We start from the raw sequence: 27,987 nt of genomic DNA on the forward strand, positions 1-27,987 counted from the left end.
GAACATTTGCTTGAACAAATAGCTATTAGTTTTAATAGACATACTTTAAATGCCTAATTATCTACTAATTATTGTCAATTCTCTACTAATTATCTACCAAAAATTAGGGTGAAAGTAGATTATAACTAAATATAATTATATTTAGTTATATAATTTAACAAGGTAATATTTATTGGATATTATTATGTACACTTGTCATTTTATTACTTAGTTTATTGATGAGATAATCACTATTTTATTACAATAAAACAATCAATAAGAAAAAAAAACATTACATAATATTATTTAATTTAATTACATAACTACTATGTAATGAAAATAAGTTATTTTCATTGTTATTAACAATGCAAATGACATAAGAATTATGTAATGAAAATAACAATTCAAATAACATAACTGTTATGTAATGAAAATAACAAATTTATATGTTTACAAAATATTTAACAATATTTTGTAACCAACTTTGTAAAAATTTAAATCACATAACACACATTCTGTTGTTTTTTAAATTAACTGACTCAAAATTTAATTAAAATAAATATAATTGTATTTAGTTCAAAGCCAAAATGAATTTGCTCACTTATTTTTTTTTAAATTTCTTCAGAAAAATTGAAAAACCAAAACATCAATAACTCCTCAGCAAAACATAAGGCCAAAATAAAATTGGTTCGTAAAGTAGATATATGTCTAATCTTTAAGAAAATTAAAACCAAAAGTTTTTTCTATCAGTCAGATTTTTTCTAGAGTTATAGTTGTCAATGCTCTTTTTTATTATAATTAAATGGTGCGTTTTGTAGATCTTGAAATAAACTATATTTTGTTGGGTAATACTGCAGTTAAGCGGCGTAAAATAATTTAATATTTTTGCTTTTATCGCTCTCGCTCGCAGAGACTAAAAGTTTTTAAAATAATTTTAAAAAACTTATGTAGATAAATTTCAGTGGTTGTTTTTTTAAATACGTTTTTGTTTAATATTTTTATTTTTTGTTTTTATTCTTAATACTTAACTATTTTATCATTTATATTTTTAATATTTACTTAATACATTATTAATTATGCAAAGAAAGTTAAATTTGTATATTTTATGATTGTACAATTTTAGATTGTTTTAGGCAAATTTCTTGTTACAATTATGGAAATAGGGTACCACAATAATTGTTCTTGCTAAATATGTTTTTAAAAAATATGTGGCTATGAAAATAGCTGTTTTATTTATCAACTACAGAGGATACTGACGAGACACACAAGATAGAAACGCCGAAAATATTGGAAACCCTTTAAATGTTTGACGCCAGCAACACACGTGGTTCAGCCAGGATTTCATCTTTAGCAACAATAGTTGTTGGAGCACTTGGTTTCCCATGACCAACACGTTACATAGCCATCTAAACAAAGATTTACCATGTTAACTATAAATAACTATTTACTTAATGTAAACGATTTATTCAGTGCAGAACTAATTAAAATTAATTTTTGTATATATAGTTACAATACGTATAATATATAATAGAAATGAAAAAATAAAAAAATTTAGCAGTGACTATTACTTTTACTTATCTTTTCTATGAGGCTTCTCTTTTCTTATCTTTTTAAACATTTCGAATTTTTCCATATTTCGAATGCGGTTTTCTTTCACGTTTCGCAACGTCACTTATAGATTAATTTTTTTTCATTTTCACCATCGCAGAGTTTAATCAAGCGAAAATTAAAAATTATTTTACGCCGCTTAACTGCAGTATTACCTTTTGTTGTTTTGAGAGATACAAATCTATAATTTTCAGGTTAAGCAGGATTCAAACTCCTTTGGTACCAAATTTTAGCTTTGCAAAATTACTACAAGCACCTTATAAGGGTAATAGTAAAAGGACACATTTCCGGCGCTTTTCCCCCCTCATTTTTCAGTCAAAATCTAACAAACTTTAAGTTGCTGTAAGTCTTCAAGGGATAAAAAATTTTTGAAAAAAATTCACAGTCTTTCCTAACTTACATCTTTACACTTTTGTGCCAAATTTCAGCGAATTTGGTGATGTAGGGTGCAACCCTTTGTTTTTTGAAAAATTTCTACTCGTACGTTGTGAATTAATACGTTAAAGCTTCAATACTCAACTGAAAGCGAGGTTTTTTAATTTCCTTATGATATTTTTATCCACAACATTTTAAAAAAATAATCATAAAACCATGAATTTATGCTTTATTTACTAAAATATTCTTGAACTAAGTATCAAACCTCCGTAATTGAATGTTAATTCGAACTGCGCTTCTACAAAACGAATTCTTGAGATGTCCGAGATTTTATATCTCGTTATTAATTTAAATCTTTTTTAAGTTATTGCGCAAATGACTGACCTAATCCAGTTAAATATCCAATTCGTAGCACTGTTCGAAATTATTAAAACTTATTGCATATGCTGAAATTAGTTTTTTAACTAAGAATTGAAACCGAATGGAACAAGAATTGAACAAGAATTGAACAAGAATTGAACAAGAATTGAACAAGAATTGAACAAGAATTGAACAAGAATTGAACAAGAATTGAACAAGAATTGAACAAGAATTGAACAAGAATTGAACAAGAACTGAACAAGAATTGAACAAGAATTGAACAAGAATTGAACAAGAATTGAACAAGAATTGAACAAGAATTGAACAAGAATTGAACAAGAATTGAACAAGAATTGAACAAGAATTGAACAAGAACTGAACAAGAATTGAACAAGAATTGAACAAGAATTGAACAAGAATTGAACAAGAATTGAACAAGAATTGAACAAGAATTGAACAAGAATTGAACAAGAATTGAACAAGAATTGAACAAGAACTGAACAAGAATTGAACAAGAATTGAACAAGAATTGAACAAGAATTGAACAAGAATTGAACAAGAATTGAACAAGAATTGAACAAGAATTGAACACGAAAAAGTCAGATTGACAAAACCCAACGTAACAGCGTTTTGCGAAATCTGGAAACTATAAACTAGATTTGCCCTATAATTATAAAAACAAAGTAAAATAAACTAAAAAAATAAAATTAAAAAAATAAAAAAATCAAATATGAAGTTTAATCTTCTTTCCTTGACGTAATAACGCATTTTCAACATTTAGTAGAATAACTTTGTCTTTATTCAAAATGATAATTGCGTGCATTTCATAATGTAATCTAAACCTAAGAAAGAAAAGGAGAAAAAGGGGAGAAAAAAAAAACTTTTAAACGATTAATTTAAAAAACCTAACTTGAAATAGTAAGGCATGAATAAAAGGATTTTTGCTGACTTAAATAACAGTTAACAAAAAGTCTTTGCTTATAGCTATATCTTTAAAGTACTAGTTAAGTGTTACTGATGTGAGTTGTTTGGAACTAAGAAAGACAAGTTATTCTCAAGACAAACTAATAGAGTACCAGTTAAACGGTGTCTATATCTGTTCAAAAACTAAAAAAATATCAGTTACGAAAAGGCAAGTGGCATTTATAGTCGGTATATTTGGTGTTTAGTGGTAGAGAAAACCTTTTTATGCTTTAGTAAGAAAAAGTAAAAAAGCAAAAGAATAAAAAAAAGTGAAGAAGCTTTTTTATTTGCTCACTTGAACTGAAGAGAATAAGAAAAGAATAAGAAACTGAAGTTTTTACGCGAAAAGTGTTTAAGTGTTCAACAAGAGTGTCATAAAACACGCCAGCGTTAGTTGGAAACAGCGAGGTGGATTTTTGGCCAGGTATATTTAATGGATGTACAGTAGCTCATTGAAAGTTGCAAATTATGTTAACAAGGAAAGATTGAAGTGCGGGTACCGAAAAGTCCCGAAAAGACCAAATGAACTTATTTCGATGGATTTTAATGTAGATTTCACGAACGCTTCGAATACCAATTAATTTTACGTACCAAAGTTATATCAACGAACTAAAACCAGATGACGTCAGTATTTGTTGAGAATGATTATCAAGAATGTTAGAATTAGCATAAGAATCAAAATTGTGGTGATTGAATCAAAGATCACATGACAACAAAAGCATCTTATTTATAAACGATAAATTACTCGATGATGCTCTCAGTGAATACCTTCTATTATAGGGTAGGGGGGGGGGGCGGGGCAAGTTGAGCATAGGGGCAAGTTGGGCAACTAAAATATCTCAAAAACTACGCATCAAATGACAAAACATCAAATGGATAAAAGATAGGTATATATAATGGTAACACGATGCGCATCAAATGGTTGTTGGGCCGCAGTCAAGTGAGATGCATGGGTAATATTTCAATTTTGGATCAAAAAAGAAAACAAAGTTTTTTTGCTATTTTTCTCTTAGATTCTTAAAAACTCATTTATCTAGCATCACTTAATGTTGATATTTTACCCATTTATTTGACTTTCGATTATACTTAGCCATTTTTCCCTAAGTATATAGCTCTTTTTATAACCTAACTTTTGTGTCACCAAATCTAATCGGGGTAAGTTGAGCAGGTTTGAAAATTGATTAATAAAATTAATTAATAAAACGGCATTATGGGATACGGAGAAACAAATTTCGCTGGGTAAACATTTTAAGGTCCATAAACACTTTTAAATTAATCATTATTAAATACTCTTAACAATTTATAATAATATCTGGAACCCTTTTTTAAAAAAAATATGTAAATGTGATTCAAAACTATAAAATTTTTGCTTCTTTTAAAAATATTTAGTTAATTATTACTTAGTCAATAAAACGTTTAAGTCAAAAATTCGACTTATGATCTTTTTCTGATTCAGATTCTGCACATTTAAATTTACATATCATTATTTAAGCGATATTTGAATAAAGTAATTTTTAAAAAATCCTTTTTTTTTGAATTTGTTAAGAGGTGTATTTATAACTTTTTTTTTTAAACATATTTGAAAAATCGAAATTCGTTAAGAAAAGATTGTAAAAATGAAATTCTTTATAAAAAAAGCCAATCAATATATCGTCGGCTTGGTGGAAAAACTCATCCAGTCAATCTTCGACTAAAATGATATTTTTACACAAGACTAATGGTTTTGCCTATTTTCTTGCCAAAGTACTCACATAGTCCAACAACCAGTGAAAAAAATTATATTTCTAAAAATAATGATATCTTCTCACTAAGGCAAAAGTTCAATTAGTTATAGTGGCCTCGATTAATTATAGTATTTGTTGTTAAAACATTCCTTTTCTTCAGAACTGTATAGCTAACATTAAAAAAGCAACAAAATGTAATTCAAACAACAACATTATTATACTGTAGTAAAAAAAAAAAAAAAAAACTTTGGTTGATTGTAATATAATCGATATTTTCTCAAAATAGATATTTTTGACTTAATGAGTCTTTTCACTAAGTCGACGTGTTATACTTACTTCAGCTATGAATTACAAAACATCTTGATATAAAACCATCCTTACAGACAACATAGAGTTTTTCAACATCTTTTAGTAAAATGTTAATACAACTAAAATTTTTAACCGCTTAAGTCAGCTTATAATTATTGTGTGGGCGGTGAATGTTAACGCAAAAACGTTGTGAGAATGGAGATAGTGTGAGCAGGGGATATATTGTTTAGTCTTTTGAGAATGTGTTTGGTTAAGCTATGGTGTTTGGGTGTTTAGATGCCCTCAGTGTAGTGTGTGTATTTCATGCATGGTTCGAATTATGTTCGTGTATGGTTCCTGTATGGTTCGTGTAACTATTGACACCTAGACTTCTAATTCTTTATATTTACTTAAGGCTTAACAACAAAGTATTAACACAATTAAAAGCTATATAATAATTCTTAAACCGAAATATAAACAAAATAACTATATTTTCTTCTCGTTTCACTTAAATACTCTAAAATATTTATCTCGTGTTTTTTAAAATTTTTTCAAAACCATTTGTAATATATATATTTAAAGAGGATAATAAGCAATCAAAAGTCACTCAAAAGTATTTGACTTCCCAGTAAACACGCTTTAGTTGGTCCAACTGACGGGCCAGTATTGGCTATAGTTAGCTAAGTGTTGGGATTTCTTGCCAACCATTAACCGACTGTGTACCGCGTGTTTTTGAATCGTAAAAGTTTCCCGTAAGTTTTATAAACGTATTTTAATAATTAGTCGCATGGTCTAAGTGAATTTATTTTTATAATGACACCATTGTTGTATTTGTACTAGACATTTTAGCTCTATTTTAACTACTATTAAAGGTTAAAATACATGCATTTCTGTATGTATGTATGTATGTATGTATGTATGTATGTATGTATGTATGTATGTATGTATGTATGTATGTATGTATGTATGTATGTATGTATGTATGTATGTATGTATGTATGTATGTATGTATGTATGTATGTATGTATGTATGTATGTATGTATGTATGTATGTAAGTATGTATGTATGTATGTATGTATGTATGTATGTATGTATGTATGTATGTATGTATGTATGTATGTATGTATGTATGTATGTATGTATGTGTGTATATATATATATATATATATATATATATATATATATATATATATACAGGGTGTCTGCCAGATCAGGGGAAATCAGGGGAAAATCTGGGAAATCAGATATCTGCAAAAAATCTAGGAAATTAGGTTGAGTTTTAGAAAAATCAGGGAGAAATCAGGGAAAATGGCTCTTTATCAAACTTACATAACTTAAATAAGTTGTATATAGTACATGTAATATAAAAGTTTATTTGGCAAATAGTTTTATGAACTTTTCTTGCATCAAGCGAATCTTGAATCTTCACATGCAAAAATGTAAACAATAATACAACCCAATTTGAATATATCAATACTTGATACATTTAATATGGGTTGTATTATTGTTTACATTAAATGTATCAATACTTGATACATTTATTGTGGGTTGTATTATTGTTTACATTTTTGCAGTTAAAGAGCATTTTTCTAAACGACTCTGGTCAATTTTTGTGAAGTTGAATTTGGGTAACTTTAAATTAAATCAAGGAAAACAGGTAGAAGATCAGGAAAATATGAGGAAAAAGTCAGGGAAATCCACCTTAAAATATTGGCAGACATCCTGTATATAACATGCATGCGTAAAAGTTGTTATATTCTAATATATATGTTATAGTAAAATAATTTATATGTATGTATTTTGTATATATTGCATAAATATATGTCATATATACAATATTGACGTAATATATGCAGTATATGAATAAATGGTATATGCAATTGCATATACAATATGGCATATACATTTCATGTTAAGCATATATGACATTTATATTATATTATATATATGTGTGTGTGTGTGTGTGTGTGTGTGTGTGTGTGTGTGTGTGTGTGTGTGTGTGTGTGTGTGTGTGTGTGTGTGTGTGTGTGTGTGTGTGTGTGTGTGTGTATACATATTCATATAATGCATATAATTATAGCATTTTATTAAAAGGGACATCAACTTCTAAAAACTATAAGTAACTGTTCAAAATATTAAGGATCAGGAAAGAAAGGTCTTGGATAAACTATTTGTTTGTTGTTTTTTTGTTTGTTTTACTACTTGTTATACATTGTAAATGTGTTACGCATACATACATTGATTATGATGCTGACATATATTGACAAAAGAAAACTATTTATAATTTTTGTAAAAAAAAAAAAATTGTGTTTTAATTAAAGTCATAAATGGATGAAGGCTTTAAAAAAATACATATTTCATGTTACAAAAATACACATTTCTACTTTGTTATGCAGATAAAGGTTTTAAATAAAGCTCTTTCCTGTGACCTTAAAACACAACACAAAAATGTGCTAGAATATCATTTTTACAGCAATCAATTTACCTAAAGGGATAAATAACATGAATATTTAAAACTTTAACTCCAAATATTTGAGTTCCATAACACCTTCATCCATGTATGTCTTCAATTTAACAACTAGATTGTGTTTTTGAAACCAGTTTTCCAATAAGATTCAAATGCAATTAAATATTATTTAATAATTTAAGTATGTTTATAGAGAAGTTAGCAGCTTTGGAGTTAAGATTAACAGAACTGGAGCAAAAAAATAAGTTTTTAGAAGTTGAAAGTTTTTTGGATAATGAAGACATTGTTGTTCCCCCTAGCCTTCCAATTGAAAGTAAGGAAGATTTGGAGAGGATTAACCTTATGCTACAGATGAAATCTGAGCTGGTTCTCTATGTAATTTGAAATTATTTTCTATATTATAATGTTTGTAGCAGTCTACAGGTTGAGTTTAAACTAGTAATTATTATTTTATAAGATCAGAGATAAGTTTTTTTATGTCTTATAATTGTAATTTATCAAAAATAATTTAATTATACCTTAGTTATATTATACCGCATTACATTTTCATTTACCTTTGAAAAAATAATTTAAATAAAAAAAGTTGTAATATGTAGCATTATTTGCTTTTAGGTCTAATATCTGCGTTCTATTGGCGGTAAAGTTGAATGTCCAGAATACATATGACGTGTGTTGGGTGCCATGTTTTCTAAAAATTTTAGCATTTTATGTAATCTAAACGGATCTTCAAGTAAGATGATAGCTACTGGAATGGGCAAGATTAAGTTGCGATGTTATCATTTTGTGTTAAAGTGCTTACTATGTAAGTATTACTAGTTATGTAAATTTTTAGTCTATTAAAGTCAACTGTATTATTATATTTACAAAAATATGTTTACAACACTAAGAAAGAATATAATATGTTAGTACTTATGACAATTACCAGTGTTGTCATTAGTTGTGAATTTGTAAGATATTATATTCTCCCTTGGTGACTTGAACTTATCAATGTTGTATTTTATTCTTAACTAGAGATGTTAATTGCCAATGTAAACTATGATTTATTAGTATTCAACTATATGATTCTTAAAGAGCATATAAAAGTTTTTCTTAAACCTATAAGCTAATTGCTCTCAGTTATCATATGCACATATTTTTAAAACTGCCAACCAGTTAATGTAATTCTCGATTTGCAAAGTATATGTATAAGAACTTAAAAATAACTTAAAAATAATTTGTATTTAAACAAAAAGTAAATTGAGTTTTTAAATTTATTTTCATTTTATTCTTTTAGCAGCAGTAAGAATTCAGTATCTTAATTCCAAGGATAAAGATATTTACCCGATCGTTTCAAGATGGTTTCAGGGCGCAATTGATCAAGGAGATGGGCGAATAAATAGACAGACAAAAACCAAGGTTATAAAAAATCAGTTGCAGTTAATCAATGAAAAGAATATTTAGTTATTATTTTCTTTTGCAAATTTATAAAAGTTTATTTATCTTAATTTTATTTATAATTCTAATTTTTCTTAATTATTATAGATAATTATCTAATAAATCGCCACGTTTTTAAATACTAGCGTTTTAAAATATTGTTTTTCATTAAAGCTGCCAATATTAATTTCAAACCTTTAATAATATTAACTACAATAATAGAATATTTTTAGTTTTTTATTTGTAAATATATTTTTTAATGATCTGGAAATAAAAGTGTAATGATAAAAAATTTGTTCATTTTGTGTATTCAACTAAGTTATCTATAAATATAATACAATATTTTGTGTGGACAGTTGTACTGTTTGACTGGTAAAATCTGATATACAAACAATCACTATTAAATAGAAAATTAAATATTAAAAAGCAAAGTTATACTTTGTTATTAAGCAATATTCAAAACATGATTTATAACTTTTGCACTTTCAATTTAAGCGCAAAAGCGAATTTAAAAAATCGCGAAAAAAAATCATATAGTTGGGCCGGTAATGGTACCAACTGTTAGCCAACTGTTTTATTATTGTTGGGCCGTTAATGGCAACCAATTGTTTAAAAACAGTTGGCTAAGTATTGGTAAAAGCGTTACGTTTTTTTCACGGTACCAACTAAATAGCCGACTGTTGGCCCAACTGTAGCTAGTAGTTGGTTATTAGGATCGGACCAACTACTTACCAATTGTTCGATGTTTACTGGGTTATGACCAAATCATTTATCTAAATCACTTTAAAAGTCTTTTCTTTATCTTTAAAAAATATCCCTTTACTTCTTTCCCACCCAACTTAAGACGTCTATAGGACGTCTTAAGTAAGGTGGGAAAGTTTTTAAGACGTCTTTAAAAGGTCTTGACAACTTAAAGGCGCCTTTAAGACGTCTTTAAAAGGTCTTGACGACTTAAAGATAACTTAAAAGCGTCTTAAAGACGTCTTATGTTGGGTGGGTTTTCTTTATCTCTTCTCTTAAAATCCCTTTTCATAGTTTCAAAGCTGCCTGTAATTTTTACTTTTATTTACAATTACTTTTACTACTATTTTCTCATAAAATCATCTCCAAAAATTTCTAAAACGTCCTCTAGATCTTTTCATAAATTCTTCCCATAAAAAGTTCAAAAAACATTTTCTAGATTTTCTCAACCGCTCTTTTTCAATATATCTGCAGGAATTTTTAAGTTCAGACATTGTTCAAGCATAGACAATAGATTTTATTCATTGTCTATGCTTGCACAATACCTGATATAAAAAACTCCTGTGGAGACGTTGAAAAATTAAAGTTTATTTAGTTTTTTGTTTTGAACTCTAAGTCCACGTTTGTCTCTGGTCTCGACTTGCTAATAAAACAGAATTTTTGCAAACCTTTGCAAACCTTTTCAATATACACTTGCTATTTTATCAGCGTAGTTACAATTTAAAATCTTACAATTTTATCAATTTTATTGTATAAGGTTGAGTCGAATAAGTCCCTCCTTATAATCTAATCTTAAGACATTGTTGGCAGGAAATGAAGGTATTTAAGCATCATTGTTGGTTACAAATCCGAAGTGCTGTGACATTAGATCTACCACTTATTAAACTGTAGCTATAAAGTAAAATCCAGAGCAAATACTCGAACTTACATCTACTACATCCGAAATGCTTTAAGATATCTTAACAATACCTTTCCATCAAGTTCTAATAATAATTTGTCTTACGGTTATCTAAGTTATGTCGTTTAGACAGTTTTTCACTCGAATCTTCGCCGGAACCACGTTTAAAATTTCTATTTTTAGAGTTCTTTAAAGCGCATACTCATGTCATGAGCATGCGCATTTTAAATATAACGTACATTAAATTCATTTGTTATTGAGTTCTCTTCAACTCACAAGTTGAGAACTTTTGAGAATATTGAGAAAAATATGGATTTATATTGCATCGTCTGGATTGTCATGTAAGTTGATATTTTGATGAAAGATTACTCGTGAGCTATGAGAAAATTAAGTTTAACGACAATGGGATAAGAAAAATAGCGAAGAAGGAAATGTTTTTATTTCTCCTAAGTCTAATCTTAACAAAAACTAACGTCAAACGTTGACGTCAACTCCAACAACGGCAAAGAAAAATGTTTTGAAGAAAAAAAACCTAGGCAAACTTTTTTCTTTTACCAAACAACAATTTTTTTAACTTTATTCAAGTACGATGTCAATTGCGTAACGAAAATGTTAAAACTACCTAACAAGAAAACAAAATCACAAAATTGTTTAAGAGCTAAATATATCTTTCTTTTATAATAGCTTTTTTCAGGATTTTAAGGGATGATTTGAGAATATGACTGATAGTATAAAAACAACGCTGGTGAAAGGGGCTTTACGGGATTATATTGTTAGTCATTACTAGAAATTAACACGCAGAGTTTATGATTGTAGTTAAAAATGCTTTTTGAAGCTGATCTTTTAAGAATATGACTTACAATAAAAAAAAAGCAACGTTGTTGATTAAGCTTTAAGATATTATATTGTTAGTAAAAAATTGTATTGTTTGTAAGTAATATGGATTAATATACAGATTTCAACTTTGTAGTACAAAGTGCTTTTTGAAGCTGAGATTAATCCAAAATATTTAACTTTTTTCGGTACCGGTTACGCTTTAAAGCGTCATTGAAACTACAGTTAAAACAATCGAGGTCGACGTGTTTCAAAGTCGAAGACGAAGTTTCGACTTCGCTTTAAGTTGTGTGTGGGCGTGTTTCAAAATCTTTAAAAGTTGTATAAAATTTAATAAGACGTTTTTCAAAATTGTATCACTTCGAATAAAGCATATTTTCGTGGTTTTCAAAATCGTAAAAAGTTGTAAAAATTCGAAAATGCTGTATTTCAAAATTGCTTAAAATTTCTAACGGCTTTCAAACTCGCTTTTGAAATTATAACTGTTTTCGAAATCATTTGAGTAAACGAAATGAATGCGAACCAAAAGTAAACAAACGAACGTCGCGTGACTTCGTTCAAGTTTTAAGGTGGTACACCAGGGAAAAAATGAAACTGTGAAATATTATAAAAAGTGTATCTTTTTGATGAAAACTTGTTTTAATAAAGTGTTACAATTATTTTTATTCAAAAAGATAAATTTTAAAACTTACTAAAAATGCATAATGGCGGAAAAAAGAACAACAAAGGCTGTATTTCAAAACATAATATCTTTATCTAGTGAAAAGATTATGGATTAAAAATCGATACAGTTATAAAACAACTCATTATATACCGTTTAACCCATGCATTTTTAAATTTTTTGAAAATTACTCTTTTTATCACGAATTTACTAAAAAAATTGAAAATTTTTGACTTCCTCTATAGATTTATAGCAATAACTTTTTATCTAACCAAATCCAAGAAAAACCCATGGGTCAACCGGAGCATCAATATTAAATAAACATTTCCTGAAAATTTCAGCTCATAAACATAAACTGTACTTAAGTTATCATGTTTTAAATTTTAAAAAACCCTAAAAAAACATTTATGCAAAGAAAACAAGAAATAAAAAAGAATAGATCGTTTTAAAGTGTTAAAACTACTAAAAACCACCAGCTGCATAAAACTCTTTTTTCTTATCCTGTTCAGCATCACGGGAAACCATTTTATTTGATCTTAAAGGTTTTATCCTACTTTTTCCTTCATTATTCGATTTTAAATTCTTTCGTTTAACACGAGCAATATTTGCTAAAATTGATTTTTTACAAGTTACTGAACCGATTAAACCATAATACTTTAGTACATTTAAGACACCATTTGCACCATTATTGTAATGGATCACTGCTGAATGAACACCCATTTCAAGAACATTTTTCCCTACAAAGTTGTTTTTGGGTACACGAGACCACATCAAAGAGTTTTATGCTTCATTACCATTCTGAGTTTCACCATGCAGGCATTTTTTGAGTATCAATTAAAATTAAAAGAGGAGAATAACAGCACTGACAAACTGTTTTTGAAATCAAACTTTTTAATATGAAAAATAAAAACGAAATAGTTATCAATTTGTTTATCATCAAAACTTTCAATACTATTGTCAGTAACTAGTTTCTTAGCACTAAGACTAGTTAGAACAACTGATGAAGATGGAGATATTAAAGGCTGAACTGTAGAATAATTTTTATTAGGATGACATCCATTCCATTTTCTTTTAACTTTTCTAGATAAATTTTTTTTACTTGACATCTTAACAAAAAAAAATCAAATAAGCAATAAGAATGTTTGTGCTCTGTTGCAGTTTAGACCGGGAAAACAAGAGCAATTCTTTCTTGATGACTTTATGCTTTCATCTCAAAATTGCTATCGAAAAAACAAGAGCAAAATCACTTCCAAAACAAGTTAAAAACTTGTTGCTATGAAGTTGCTAGGGAGTTTTAAATGGTAGTGGGGCTCAAGTAGGTCAAAGTTAAGCTATATATTTAAACAAGTATGTCGAAAGTTTTTTTTAAAAGTCAACTTAAAGGGTCAATCTTTCAAAAAATTAAAAAAATAAATCAAAAAAATTTTTTTTTTTGGTCATTTTTCTTCCTGGTCAACTGACCACCTTCAGCTCAATGACTTTTAGTTCAAGTCGATTAAATATTAATATATATTTAAACAAGTATGTCGAAAGTTTTTTTTAAAAAGTCAACTTAAAGGGTCAATTTTTCATAAAATTAAAAAAAAATAAATCAAAAAAATTTTTTTTTTGGTCATTTTTCTTCCTGGTCAACTGACCACCTTCAGCTCAATGACTTTTAGTTCAAGTCGATTAAATATTAATATATATTTAAACAAGTATGTCGAAAGTTTTTTTAAAAAAGTCAACTTAAAGGGTCAATTTTTCATAAAATTAAAAAAAAATAAATCAAAAAAATTTTTTTTTTGGTCATTTTTCTTCCTGGTCAACTGACCACCTTCAGCTCAATGACTTTTAGTTCAAGTCGATTAAATATTAATATATATTTAAACAAGTATGTCGAAAGTTTTTTTTAAAAAGTCAACTTAAAGGGTCAATCTTTCATAAAATTAAAAAAAAATAAATCAAAAAAATTTTTTTTTTGGTCATTTTTCTTCCTGGTCAACTGACCACCTTCAGCTCAATGACTTTTAGTTCAAGTCGATTAAATATTAATATATATTTAAACAAGTATGTCGAAAGTTTTTTTTAAAAAGTCAACTTAAAGGGTCAATCTTTCATAAAATTAAAAAAAAATAAATCAAAAAAATTTTTTTTTTGGTCATTTTTCTTCCTGGTCAACTGACCACCTTCAGCTCAATGACTTTTAGTTCAAGTCGATTAAATATTAATATATATTTAAACAAGTATGTCGAAAGTTTTTTTTAAAAAGTCAACTTTTTAATCTTGTTGCAAATGATAAAATTTTTTTGATTAAATGCATTTTTTATTATTTAGAAACAAATATATTTTTATGATAATAAAAAACCCTCAAAAGTATCCTCCAAATAATAATTATAGTATCTTCCAAATAATAATAATAAAAATAATAATAGTAGTAACAATAATGATAAGAAATAATAATAATAATAATAATAATAATAATAATAATAATAATAATAATAATAATAATAATAATAGTAATAATAATAATAATAATAATAGTAATAATAATAATAATAATAATAATAATAATAATAATAATAATAATAATAATAATAATAATAATAATAATAATAATAATAATAATAATAATAATAATAATAATAATATTTGAAAACCGTTACTCAATTGTTTTATTTCTAATTGAAACTTTCATGATCTGACGCAAGTAAATATGATTTTTTTTTTCATAGTCCAAATTTTGATGTTCCACTGTTCACGAACCGAACCTTTTCAAACAATACCAAATTTTGAAAACTTTCTGATGTTCCCTTTTTTATAAATTATTTTAAAATAAATTATTTTAAAAATAAATTATTTTTTTAATAAATTATTTTTAAAAATGAATTATTTTTAAAAGTATTTAGAGAAATAGTAAGTCGTTATTACAACTATAATAATTATAATATTTATAACTATTCTAATTATAACATTATTATTACTATAATTACAAATCTAAATTTTCAGTAATTTATCATTATCTTTATCATTTTAAGCCTTACAAGACAGTGTAATCTTATTAAAAATAGAACCATTTATTTACTCTAACAAACGAAAAAAGCGAAATAGAAATCATTGAGCCAGCTGTCAATTTTCGATTGATGTCAGAATATTTCCAAACTCTGAATCCCACGCAGAAAAACATTTTCTCAATCTCCATTAAGATTTTTCATGGTAAACCAAAATGATAACATTTTAAAATGTTCTTAATGCAGGTTTTTCAATTCGGGAAACGAACTGCCGGTTTTACCGCTGGATGAGTTTTTTTTTAATCTTTTTAATGAATCCCCTTTTTGTGTATATATTGATGATAACTTCTTGCAATTCTGTTAAAGACTTCACCTGAAAAACCATTGCTGGCCGAGTGTTTGCTTTTTAGTTATCGAAAAACAATATTTAGAGCTGACGATTGCCCATTAGTCTCCCGCAACCAGTAGCGGCAGTGAAAATTGATACTTAGCGCTGATCGATAATTCTGTACAACCTTGATAGATAAAAAAAACTTATATTTCCTAAATACTGTTCGAAATTCCCGAATATTGTCAAATGCTAAAAGTTCATAAGTAATAAACCTATAACCTTAGCAGTTTTGGAACTGTATTTTATAGCCTTTAGTAAGGTAGAAAAATATTTGGATTGCTGTATTTTGGTCATTTTTAATAATTGTTTCATTTATGTTTTCGTATTTGTATTTAGAGAATAGCATATACATACTTTGTATATGTATGTATGTATGTATGTATGTATGTATGTATGTATGTATGTATGTATGTATGTATGTATGTATGTATGTATGTATGCATTTATGTATGTATGCATGTATGCATGTATGCATGTATGTATGTATGCAAGTATGCATTTATGTATGTATGCATGTATGCATGTATGCATTTATGTATGTATATATGTGTATGGTGAAATGTCATTTTTCTTTAGGATCCAGTTATTGAAACATGGTGCAAAAATGAGTCCGACAACAAATTGCAATTTTATCTTAAATACTGATGTAATTTGTGAATACACTTCAATGACTGAACTATCAAACGACGTTCCATCTAATATTACACAACTTACAATTCCTTTTCACATGTTCATTGATCCATCTGGTGTATTCAAATCACAAACTTCATTAAGAGTTCTTCACTTCAGTTCAAGCTCTGTCAAAACTCTACCATCGAATGCATTTAGTTCGTTAATCTCATTGAATCAGCTTCATCTAAACAACCTCGATATATCAAGTATTCCGTCTGATGCATTCAAGTCATTAACTTCATTAACATATCTTATTTTAAGATCTAACCAAATTTCAAGACTTTTATCTGACGTATTCAACTCATTAACTTCATTAACACATCTTGATTTATCTTCTAACCAAATTTCAAATCTTTCATCTGACGTATTCGACTCATTAACTTTATTAACTTATCTTGATTTATCTTCTAACCAAATTTCAAATCTTCCATCTGACCTATTCAGTTCATTAACTTCATTACAAAGTCTTTCTTTATATAATAACAAAGTTTCAAATCTTCCATCTAATGTATTCAACTCATTAACTTTATTAACATATCTTCATTTATCTTCTAACCAAATTTCAAATCTTCCATCTGACGTATTCAGTTCATTAACTTCATTACAAAGTCTTTACTTATTTAATAACCAAATTTCAAATCTTCCATCTGACGTATTCAATTCATTAACTTTATTAACATATCTTCATTTATCTTCTAACCAAATTTCAAATTTTCCATCTGACGTATTCAGTTCATTAACTTCATTACAAAGTCTTTATTTATCTTCTAACCAAATTTCAAATCTTTCATCTAACGTATTCAACTCATTAACATTATTAACATATCTTGATTTATCTTCTAATCAAATTTCAAATCTTCCATCTGGCGTATTCAATTCATTAACTTCATTACAAAGTCTTTATTTATATAATAACAAAATTTCAAATCTTTCATGTGACGTATTCAACTCATTAACTTTATTAACATATCTTCATTTATCTTCTAACCAAATTTCAAATCTTCCATCTGACGTATTCAGTTCATGTACTTCATTACAAAGTCTTTATTTATATAATAACAAAGTTTCAAATCTTTCATCTGACGTATTCAATTCATTAACTTTATTAACATATCTTGATTTATCTTCTAATCAAATTTCAAATCTTCCATCTGACGTATTCAATTCATTAACTTCCTTACAAAGTCTTTATTTATATAATAACAAAATTTCAAATCTTTCATCTAACGTATTCAACTCATTAACATTATTAACAAATCTTCATTTATTTTCTAACCAAATTTCAAATCTTCCATCTGATGTATTCAGTTCATTAACTTCGTTACAAAGTCTTTATTTATTTAATAACAAAGTTTCAAATCTTTCATCTAACGTATTCAACTCATTAACATTATTAACATATCTTGATTTATCTTCTAACCAAATTTCAAATCTTCCATCTGGCGTATTCAATTCATTAACTTCATTACATAGTCTTTCTTTATCTTCTAACCAAATTTCAAATCTTTCATCTGACGTATTCAACTCATTAACATTATTAACATATCTTCATTTATCTTTTAACCAAATTTCAAATCTTCCATCTGACGTATTCAATTCATTAACTTCATTACATAGTCTTTCTTTATCTTCTAACCAAATTTCAAATCTTTCATCTGGCGTATTCAACTCATTAACTTTATTAACATATCTTGATTTATCTTTTAACCAAATTTCAAATCTTCCATCTGACGTATTCAGTTCATTAACTTCATTACAAAGTCTTTCTTTACATAATAACAAAGTTTCAAATCTTTCATCTGGCGTATTCAGCTCATTAACTTTATTAACATATCTTGATTTATCTTCTAACCAAATTTCAAATCTTCCATCTGACGTATTCAATTCATTAACTTCATTACATAGTCTTTCTTTATCTTCTAACCAAATTTCAAATCTTTCATCTGGCGTATTTAACTCATTAACTTTATTAACATATCTTGATTTATCTTTTAACCAAATTTCAAATCTTCCATCTGACGTATTCAACTCATTAACTTCATTACTATATGTTGATTTACAAAACAACCGAATAGCAAGTCTGCTGCCTGACGTGTTCCAATTGACAACTTCCTTACAATCACTCTATTTGGATGGAAACCCTTTAAAATGTAATTTTGACCTTGCAACTATCATTGAGATCTTGCAATCTAGAAAACCAAGTATTAATGGAATGTGTCTTGATAATACAAAAGGAATATTTATAGCGCTTGTAGAATTAAAAAAAAAAGGTATTTATACATGAATGAAGTATATAAGTTTTCCACTTATCTATCTACTTCTTATATGTATAAAATTTCTCCTTATTAACCCTCCGAAACCCATTTTATTTTATAGTGGTTTTAAAAATACATCTTCTTTAAGCTTACATTCAAATGATTTGTTAATAATTCAACATAAGCTGTTTTTTTTAAGATTTGATGACCTCGACTTACTTTTTCAATTTATTCCACAAGTGACCCACTGGGTTTTGTAGGGTTGTAAATAAAATTCTTTTATGTCCTTCAAAAAAATCAAAACTAAATGTTAAGAAAATTATTAATAAACAAACATAAAAGTTTCGAAAATATTTTCTTTGCTCTATATAACAGACACACATTTTACAAGTGTTGTTTGCCTTTATGCTTCACAGCTTGCAACGCTGGCTTTTTTCTTTCGCTTTTGATGTAAGTGGAAAATATTATCAGTTCTGATTTCTGGTTTTGACAAAAGTCTTTAGGCAAAGTTTTTTTTTTGATGGGTCTGCAGTTGAACCCTCTATGAATAGTCTTCCAAGTTTCTTTGGGTCAACACACCTCTTTGGGCATTCCTAATAGTTTACATGTCTGACAACAAAAGAGCCAGGCATTCTCTAGCATTATGCAATTTGTGACTATGAAGTTATTTTTTCAAATTGAGACAAACCCCAACCAAAAGTAAACAGGCAAAACTTCAGAGATCGAAACAAAAGAACCAATCGAACTTTTAGAACAAAGAGAATTGTGTTGAGAAAATATCATGGAAGAAAGAAAAAAAGTAAGAGTATTTCCTGAATTTTATTGAGAGAGAGAAGAATAAACATACTTTAGAGGGGGATTTTTACGATATGAAAAGGAGATTTTAAGATGCTGGAAATAATTTCGAAGAAGATATGTGAGCTCCAAAGGTTTTAGAAGAGGATTGTTTGAAATAGGATTTGATTAAGTGTTTTGATTTTTTATTTTTATTTATATTAGTAAACTATTAAAAGAATATATTTAAGTGAAGCGTTTGAGAAAGTCTTTCATTTAATGTAAAAGACGAGGAAGACTAATTATAGTTCTTTGTAAGATATTGTTACATGTTTCGAGTCAGGAGTGAGTACATGGTTTTTATTTGCGTTTAGGTTTATTATTAAAGCTTAAAGTTAAACTAACGTTTTAGAAGTCAACGAGTATACTAAAATAAGAACCACACACGAGCCATGCAAAACCGTAAGCGAATACCAATCGACGAGACAAACGCTAAACACACTGAGGGCAAGTTAGAGCAAATAAATTCTTCGTCTAACACTTTCAAAATCTCCCATTCTCTCGCTCTGTCTTCTTTTTTGATAAGAATATTTCAGTCGAGCAAAATTGAAAACTTGCGTCTATAATTTCTTATGTATTCCTCATGTTACATTAAGGTTGATATTACACTTAGATTGGTATTGTAAAAATTCCTAGAATTCAAAATGGTTTCGATATATTTGCCTTGTTAACCTGTAGTAAACTATCGAAATTTAATTTCAATCCAATGTATAAAGAAAGTTAAGTTTTTTATTTATATCGAAATCTCAGTAAGTTCGCTGAGAATTTATTACTCTAGCTACGTAAGGGAAATCAACATTCTTCTAAAAGTAATATAATCACAATTATGATTATTGTACTAATGGTCTTCTTTTAAAGTTGCTTTTATTCTTCCAGTAAGCAATTTGTTAGTTTAGATTTTTTTGTTTTGTTAAGATATGTGCAGTTCACTACCGTACAACTGCTCACCTAACGCCAACATTGGACTTTTGAATGGTAGTTACAGTTGCATTTGTAAGAACGGTTACCAAACAATATTTGGATTTGAAACATTAACACAAAAATGTGAAGGTGAGTTTTTTATCATTTTTTACATTTTAGTAATTCATAATTTACACTGCCGCTCAAAAAAATTAATTCACCATCTTTTGAATCTTTGCGTGAGAATTTCATTCATTTTCTCAAGGAATGCGGAACAAGTGAAGATTATTATTTCCCGTCATTTAATAATCACTATACACCAAAGTCATTGCTTTTAGTCTTATTGGTTGCTTAGACAATCTATGGTATGCTCAACACTACGCGCAACGGCCGGCAGCGCTTTCCAATTGTCGTAAACATCACAGAATGCGGCAGCGATTCGCGAACTTTTAAAATCATTTTTCAATAATGAATTTTAAAAGTACTGAAAAATACTTTCATGGAATATTAATACAAGAAAAGTTAAAGATGAATGCTTTTTCATCTTAACATTCAATTAGGTTTCCTTTTTTTTTGATCAATGTCTAATGGCGAGGACGGAAAGGCTGGTAGGTGCTGATTATATAGTCCCTTGACATTGAGTTCCAAGCACGGGTAATTGATGGCTTTAGTAATATGACACTTGAATGCGCCTTTTTGCAATCCTTATCTTCAACTACGCTCCGCACACTATAGTCAAGGGGATTCTGATCAGGGCTGTATGGTGGCCAAAAGTGTTTAGGCCAGAAATTAGCGGTATTGTCTTAAAGATATTGTTGAGTTTTTCTGGACCCATGAGAAGGTGCATCATCCTGTTGAAAGATATAATTGTACTCTGGGATTGTCTTCTTTAGCCATGGCACTACATAAAGTTTTAGCAAGCTGATATACACACCAGAGGTACCTTTTTCTTTCTCTTTGATGTAGATTGATGGACATTTTCTTTCATTAGAAGCAATCATACCTAACATCATAATGGACTGAGGGTGCTTGGTATAACACACTGATGCACAGTGGGCCAGAATGGTCAATTTGAGACAAAATTAATAACTAATTTAATATTAGTGTTACATTCACTATTTTTGGCATGAGTGCCAACATAAGGTTTGAGCTTCTTATGAGGGCGTTATTTTTTATTTAGTTGCTATGGATACCTATTTTTTTGCATAGCAACAACCTACTTTTTGTAGTTATAGATTTTTTATGTGTGCTATATTCACTAAATTTGACATGAGCACCAGTGCAAGGTCTGCGTTTCTTATTAAGATGTTATTTTTTATTTGGTTGCTATGGATACCTAATTTTTGCATGGCAACGACCTACTTTTCGTAGTTGCAGACTGGTTATGTGTGCTATACATACTAAGTTTGTCACGAGCACCAGTGCAAGGTCTGCGTTTCTTATGAAGGTGTTATTTTTTTACTTGGTTGCTATGGATACCTATTTTGGCGTAGCATTAACCTACTTGTGTCATATACGCTAAATTTAGTAAGAGTACTAATACGAGGTATGCATTTTATATGATATTAAGTTTGGTTGCTATGGATACCTTATTACAACAAGCAACAAGCCTTTTATAGTGACAGTCAATTTTATACAAACTCTTGACTTATTTACTGCAAATTATTAAAAAAATAGAATTTTTAATGATATGGTGTTCCAAATAAATGTACGTGGGAATTTTTTAATTTATCTTAATTATAGAATACTGACAATTTTAATTTGAAATGCATAAATTTGAATTTTGATAATAATCAAAGCAAGAAACCAAAATTTGGCATGTAAAAATCTATAATGAGAACATTTAAACACTGTTTTTTAACATTTGCAGGACACCTTCTGGAAAAACCTTCTTCTTAGTACTAACTATTGTTCTTAGTGAAGAAATGACTGGATCACTAGAACAAAATTATCGCTTAAATAAATCTTCATTACATTTGATACGGTCACACTTGCGTGTAAAATGCTCTTGATACTTTTTAAAATCTTTATTTCGGGCCTCTATAGTTTCTTCACTTAAGAGCCCAATTGGTAATGTCATGTAATCAACAACACTGGGAGCATGAATTAACATTTTGTGAATGCTCTGCGGCATATAGTACCATGGATAGCATTCCATGTAAAACCTAGCTGTATGTGTACAGTATTCCCTGAATAAATCTGTATCAAGCTCAAAACCACATGAAATACAAAACAACATGGAACATTTTTATAAGTTCAAAATTAAGTCCTGTGATTTCAGAAAACAATTGTTCATTCTGAAAAGCTCTTCTGGAGGTGTTGCCATCATTAGATGTTCCTGAGCCACTAGCCTTAGGCCTATCAACAATCAGTCCCATCTTCTCTTGAAAAGCAAGTTGAATTTTTTTCTTTTGCATTTCAATTTGTTGCTTGTCAGCTGGTAATCTTGATGACCATTTCTTGATTGGTAGTTTGTAAGCAATATGGATTAAGCATTCGAATGTTCGTATCCATGCATGTAGAATTGAAATCCCATATTGCAACCCATTTTGAGTGAACAACTTCAGTAACACCTATAATAAATAAAAAACTGCATTTTCTACTAATCAAATATAAAAAGGTGTGCATATATATATATATATATCTATATATCTATATATATATATAGATATATATATATATAGATATATATATATATATATATATATATATATATATATATATATATATATATATATATATATATATATATTCAAATGTATATATACACATTAAGGTGTACCTGTGTACAAAATATTTTCTATATACCTTATCAATATCATTCATTTCTTTTGGACTAACACCACATAGAGAGCAGCACTGTGATGAGTCAGTTACATCTGATAATGCAGTATGGGCTTTGCCATCAATCATAGTTATTTCAATTTTATGGTCAACATCAATAGACTTACCATTAAGTAGGATATAGCTTGTTTTAGTAAGCTGTTTAATCTCATTTTTTAATGTCAATTCCTCACTACGAAGAAGATCTGCAGTTTCCTCTACAAATTTAAATCGCAAAGGCCGACAGTACAAAGTAGATGATGGTTTAGAATTTCTCCAAAAAATAATCTTTTTATCATTGACAATAGATGAGAGCTCTAAAGGCACAAAGCATGTAATAAACAGAGACTCCTCACTCTTCAGATTCCTAGTACATTCATCATCATTACATATTTGTTTATAAATACTATGCCCACTTGAGCCATCAAAACCAGCTTTGTATATTAGAGTAACTCTATCACACTCATTTGCATTTAAAACACCAGTCTGTGTCTCCAAAAGCCTTGTTGTTGTGTGATCCAGTAGATCTTGAAGTGGAACACTAGCAGAATAGTCAGTTACGCTAATGTTTTTATGATAGCATCAATCTTTTGCCACTCTAACATTATTATATGCTGGGTAGAGATTGCATTCCTTTTTATCAGCTTTGTTTTTCATCAGTTGATAAGATGCCTTTGTCAAATTACAATCTAAAATAATGGCCAAAGCTTCATCAGTAGACATATAAGATGGTGATATAGTATCCACTAACAATTTTTCTGCTAATTTGGCTTTTTTAGGCTCATTATTTTTCCCAAATTTGACTTTAGTTGCAAATAATAGTTGGTTAGCTGAGTATTGATCCATTTCAGCAACTTTTCTATACTTAGATCTCAAAGAGGACTCATCAAAATATAAAGTAGGCCTACCAATAGGAGTGGTGACAATTGTTGGAGTAGCAGGTGGAGCATATGCAAAAGGTATAAAGTCAGAATCCAACCAGTTTGCATATTTTTTCTCAAATGCTGCAGCTTTGCGGTTAACATCATTCCAACGAGACTTCAAGTTCTTTAAGAATGCAATTAATTTGTTTCTTATAATTTCAGAATCATCTAAGTCTAACTTGACAACTAATTGATCATAAATTGTTGGATCTTGTATAGACATATTATTGGATCTAATGCAGTTGCATATATAATGGTACTTCATTGTTACATTATTATTTATTCTAAAAATAGAATATATATATATATATATATATATATATATATATATATATATATATATATTATATAAGTTAAATATAGTTGACTATTAATTTAGTAACAATATCTAAGCAACCTATTTATATAAGGTTTTTGTATAATCAATAATAAGTAGTAATATAAAAAAAATGTTTTATTGACAGTTGTCACGGTATAAAATTATGTGTAATGTTTTAGCTACATAGTCTACATCTGCAACTATCTGCAACCAAAACTGTTTTTAACTCATTAAATATATTTTTTTCAGTGAATATCAGCCATAAAAATCCTGGCCAAACATGGCCGAAAAAATATAAGCATAGTTTTTGCAAAAAAAAACGCATTTATTTCAACAACTAAACACAAACTTCGATTGATCATAAAATGAGTCAAATACCTTCAAGAAGATAAACAAAAATGTCAATTGATAGCCAATATATGTATTAAAACTACAATTCTAATTCGTAGTAATATAAATTACCTAACATTAAATGGCAAAGCATATAAAAAAAACATTTTTCTAAACTTTTTAAGAAAAGCGCTTGACCGCCTAAAATATTGTTCAGGGTGACAACTTAAAATTTAAAAATTTTAGTGAAGGCGCATTTTTTGATTAACAAGCCTTATGTTTTTATGTAAATCAATATGTTACGTTCATTGAATAGTAGTTTTTTATAAAAAATTGAATAAAAATAATTTTGACTTTTGGCACACCATGGCCCACTGTGAGATGGTGCTTTGCCACCCTTCTGCAAAATGAATCTGTCATTACGCATATTGAGCACACAGTCAACACTGAAGAGTTTTTCATCTGAGAAAACTTTACCTGTTGACGAAGCATGGCTTTTTAGCTGACTCAGATCAGCTTCTTTGATCGCTCTAATCGTAAAGATTTTAGTCTTTCTTTCAAAAGTTGACATGAAGGTCGGGCCAAACTAAATTTTCTAAGTGTTTTTAGAGTTCTTCTGACTGTCCTCTCATCAACATTGAACAGTTTTGCTGTCTCTCTGATGGATTCAGTAGGATTCTTTTTAACATGTTTTTAAAGTTTTTCTGTCAACTTTTTATCAACTTTTTTGTTCACGGGAGAGAGCATTTTGGCTCTCTCTGCACTGTCACGTTTTTCCACTTCGTAAAATGTAGAAATCAATTTATAAAAAAAAAAATTTACAGTGACAACAATAAGGTAATAAACTGGCAGGCAATTAATGTTTTTTATTATTTCAATATTGTATAATGGAATATATATCTTGTTCAACTCTCAATTTTGTTTTTCTTTTAAAAATTATTATTGAAACGCTAATAACTAATAATGTTTTCAGTATAAAATATCAGCTGTTTTGACGGAGTCTGCTTATTGAAACTGGTTGCTCGAATTAAACTGGCAGCTTTAGGTTGCCTTATAGAAATATTTAAATGCTTTATGAATGCACCAAACCAATCTCTACCAGTTTGTACTTTTTCAAACCAAGATTTGGGAACATTTAAATTATTTTTAACTGCAAGCTGGAAAGCAATCTTTTCTGTTCCGTAGAAGTTGGCCCAAAAGAAATTTTTGCTGCTCGCAACAGGTAGGCGGCCAGTTCTTTTTCTACTGCGTCCGGTAATATCAGTCAGTTTTTATATCCTATATTCATACTGGTGGACTCTTGACTCTTGCCAATTAGATTTATTCTAGAATCAGGTGATAGATTAATGTTCTGCAGTCATTCGCATTGTCTTTTGCTGCTTATTGATTAGTTATCTTATCAATCTTTACATCTTTAACAGCACACACACACACACACACACACACACACACACACACACACACACACACACACACACACACACACACACACACACACACACACACATATATGTTTGTGAGTATGTGAAAGCGATTAAAAATATTTGATGAGCGGCGTATTGTTTGTAAAAAACTCTACATAGAGCCAAAGCCAGCGTGACGTTGTGATTTTGAATTTCCTGAGAGCTTCTCATGGATTACGTTTCTCTAATAAATAAAGAGCTTTAAGAACTTTACAAATGTAATTTGTAAAACACATTAAAACAACTTCCGTTCGGTAAAAGAAACTTTTTAAGTATGAGAAATTTAATTTTTTCATATCAAAAACTCATAAATACCAATTAGTTCTTTCCTTCACGCTAAAAAAACTGAAAATAACTGTGACAGAAAATGTCTTTTTTCAATAACATATCTGTCTTAGACTTAAAAAATTCAAAAATTCTTTATTTTTTGTAACAAAGTTTGTGACAACCAACCACGTGACATAAGTATGTAAATGGCAACTTTTTATAAAAAAAGGATACCTTTCTAAAGTTAAGATTGCGCGATTGTTTTAAAACTCTACCTCACTATTTTTTTTTTTTTTTCAGACGACAGAATCGTTGCTTTAAAGAAAGTGTATAAAATTATCGCCAGGCTTAGAAGAAAAGGGTGCTATTTTCTTCATAAGAAATGTTCCTGGTGAAATGCTGTAAAAGTTGCGGTCGTTTTGTTCACGTATTGATTTCAAATGAGATCAAAAGCTTTTTTTTGTGTGACAGCAATTTTTAGCACGATTTTTAAGCAATATTTTAAACAATATATGCACATTTATATGGAAAAAACTTGACATGTAATGAATAGGAATGCTTTAACAAAACTGAAAGCAGACTTGTACCACGCATCTGTAAATAGACGAACGCGCCGGTGTGTGATACATTCTACTACCATTTGGTTCGGTATTCCAGGATATGTTATTGTTGGCCGTCGACTGTTCATGTGGCAGTGAAAGTGTTAAAAAAATTTGGACTACCTAATCATCTGATCGTTGAATGTTTACCTGCCAACAACCAATAAATTAAATTACACTGAATAAAACATTCACAAACCAATCAAACCTATGAGAAACTAAAGTGCTTGATAATTACAAATAAATCCCTTCGAAGCAAATGAACGGGTAACTTGTCTGGATAACTTGAAAAGTATGTATTTAACCTTAAAATCCAAATATTTCACGATAATTTTTCATTGAGATTTTGAATAATGCCGCTCTTTTTGATAAACAATAGAGATTACAAAAAGAAGTTGTAAAAGCAACAAAACCTCATCAATCAGCTTTCTGAGAGGAAGCATTGGAAGGGTTACAAAATGAGTCTAATGACCAAATGACGAGATTACAATCGAGGCCTTTCGCTAACTTTCTTAAGTCAAGATCTCTCACGTAGTTGAAAAATGGCTGCTTCCAGTGTCAACCATTATGCCTGTTGGATGTCAAACCTACTCTAATTGTAGAATATTTACACGTTTTGAAGTCGTGACTTAAACAAAAAGCTGAAGCAGAGTGGTGCAAGGTTTTAAGGACATCTTTTAAATATTTTTGGAGCAACTTTATAATTGCGCTTTTTTCTTACTTTTTGTTCATTGGAAAAATTGGATATTGATAATCAGTTGTAATCTTTTTTTTAAAATAAAGTAAACTGAATTTTATATGTATAAAAAACTCTTAAAATGCTGTCTTGTTAAATATTTGTCAAAAAATATTTTTACCTAAAATAGAACATATTATGCTGTAATTTGTGTACATTGGGACAACTTTACC

General features: G+C 28.5%; 1 protein-coding gene, 1 long non-coding RNA gene and 1 pseudogene across 10 annotated transcripts; 2 read left to right on the forward strand and 1 right to left on the reverse strand.

Annotated features, from left to right (window-relative positions):
• Positions 1-5,411: 5,411 nt before the first annotated feature.
• Positions 5,412-9,267, forward strand: LOC149888134 (uncharacterized). Of its 2 annotated transcripts, XR_016453038.1 has the most exons (4): positions 5,412-6,049; positions 8,065-8,140; positions 8,378-8,567; positions 9,039-9,264. It is a non-coding gene; the product is annotated as an uncharacterized LOC149888134 (long non-coding RNA). The 2 variants fall into 2 exon arrangements; XR_016453037.1 differs by lacking the exon at positions 5,412-6,049 and having other exon boundaries at positions 6,778-8,140; positions 9,039-9,267.
• A 1,734-nt stretch (positions 9,268-11,001) lies between these two features.
• LOC149888135 (uncharacterized) lies at positions 11,002-27,897 on the forward strand. 7 transcript variants are annotated; one of them, XR_016453008.1, is made up of 6 exons: positions 11,002-11,158; positions 16,270-18,635; positions 20,370-20,504; positions 25,723-25,971; positions 26,780-27,370; positions 27,458-27,897. XR_016453008.1 is itself a non-coding variant. In XM_090089281.1 (4 exons), exons 1-4 carry the CDS (start codon positions 11,127-11,129, stop codon positions 26,872-26,874), a joined length of 2,628 nt encoding a protein of 875 aa, XP_089945407.1. In that variant the 5' UTR covers positions 11,002-11,126; the 3' UTR covers positions 26,875-27,897. The 7 variants fall into 7 exon arrangements, 2 of the variants coding, with proteins under 2 accessions (XP_089945407.1, XP_089945409.1); XR_016453007.1 differs by having other exon boundaries at positions 26,780-27,897; XR_016453005.1 differs by lacking the exon at positions 25,723-25,971.
• Positions 22,295-24,383, reverse strand: LOC149888136 (uncharacterized; annotated as a pseudogene). Its single transcript, XR_016453010.1, has 2 exons — positions 23,163-24,383; positions 22,295-22,927 (listed from the first exon to the last, which is right to left on the reverse strand). The product of XR_016453010.1 is annotated as an uncharacterized LOC149888136 (transcript).
• Positions 27,898-27,987: the final 90 nt, after the last annotated feature.

This window comes from Hydra viridissima, unplaced genomic scaffold (genome assembly GCF_058129835.1).
Source record: "Hydra viridissima isolate aposymbiotic clone 2 unplaced genomic scaffold, HvirCarnegie_v1 scaffold_5, whole genome shotgun sequence".
Taxonomy (NCBI): domain Eukaryota; kingdom Metazoa; phylum Cnidaria; class Hydrozoa; order Anthoathecata; family Hydridae; genus Hydra; species Hydra viridissima.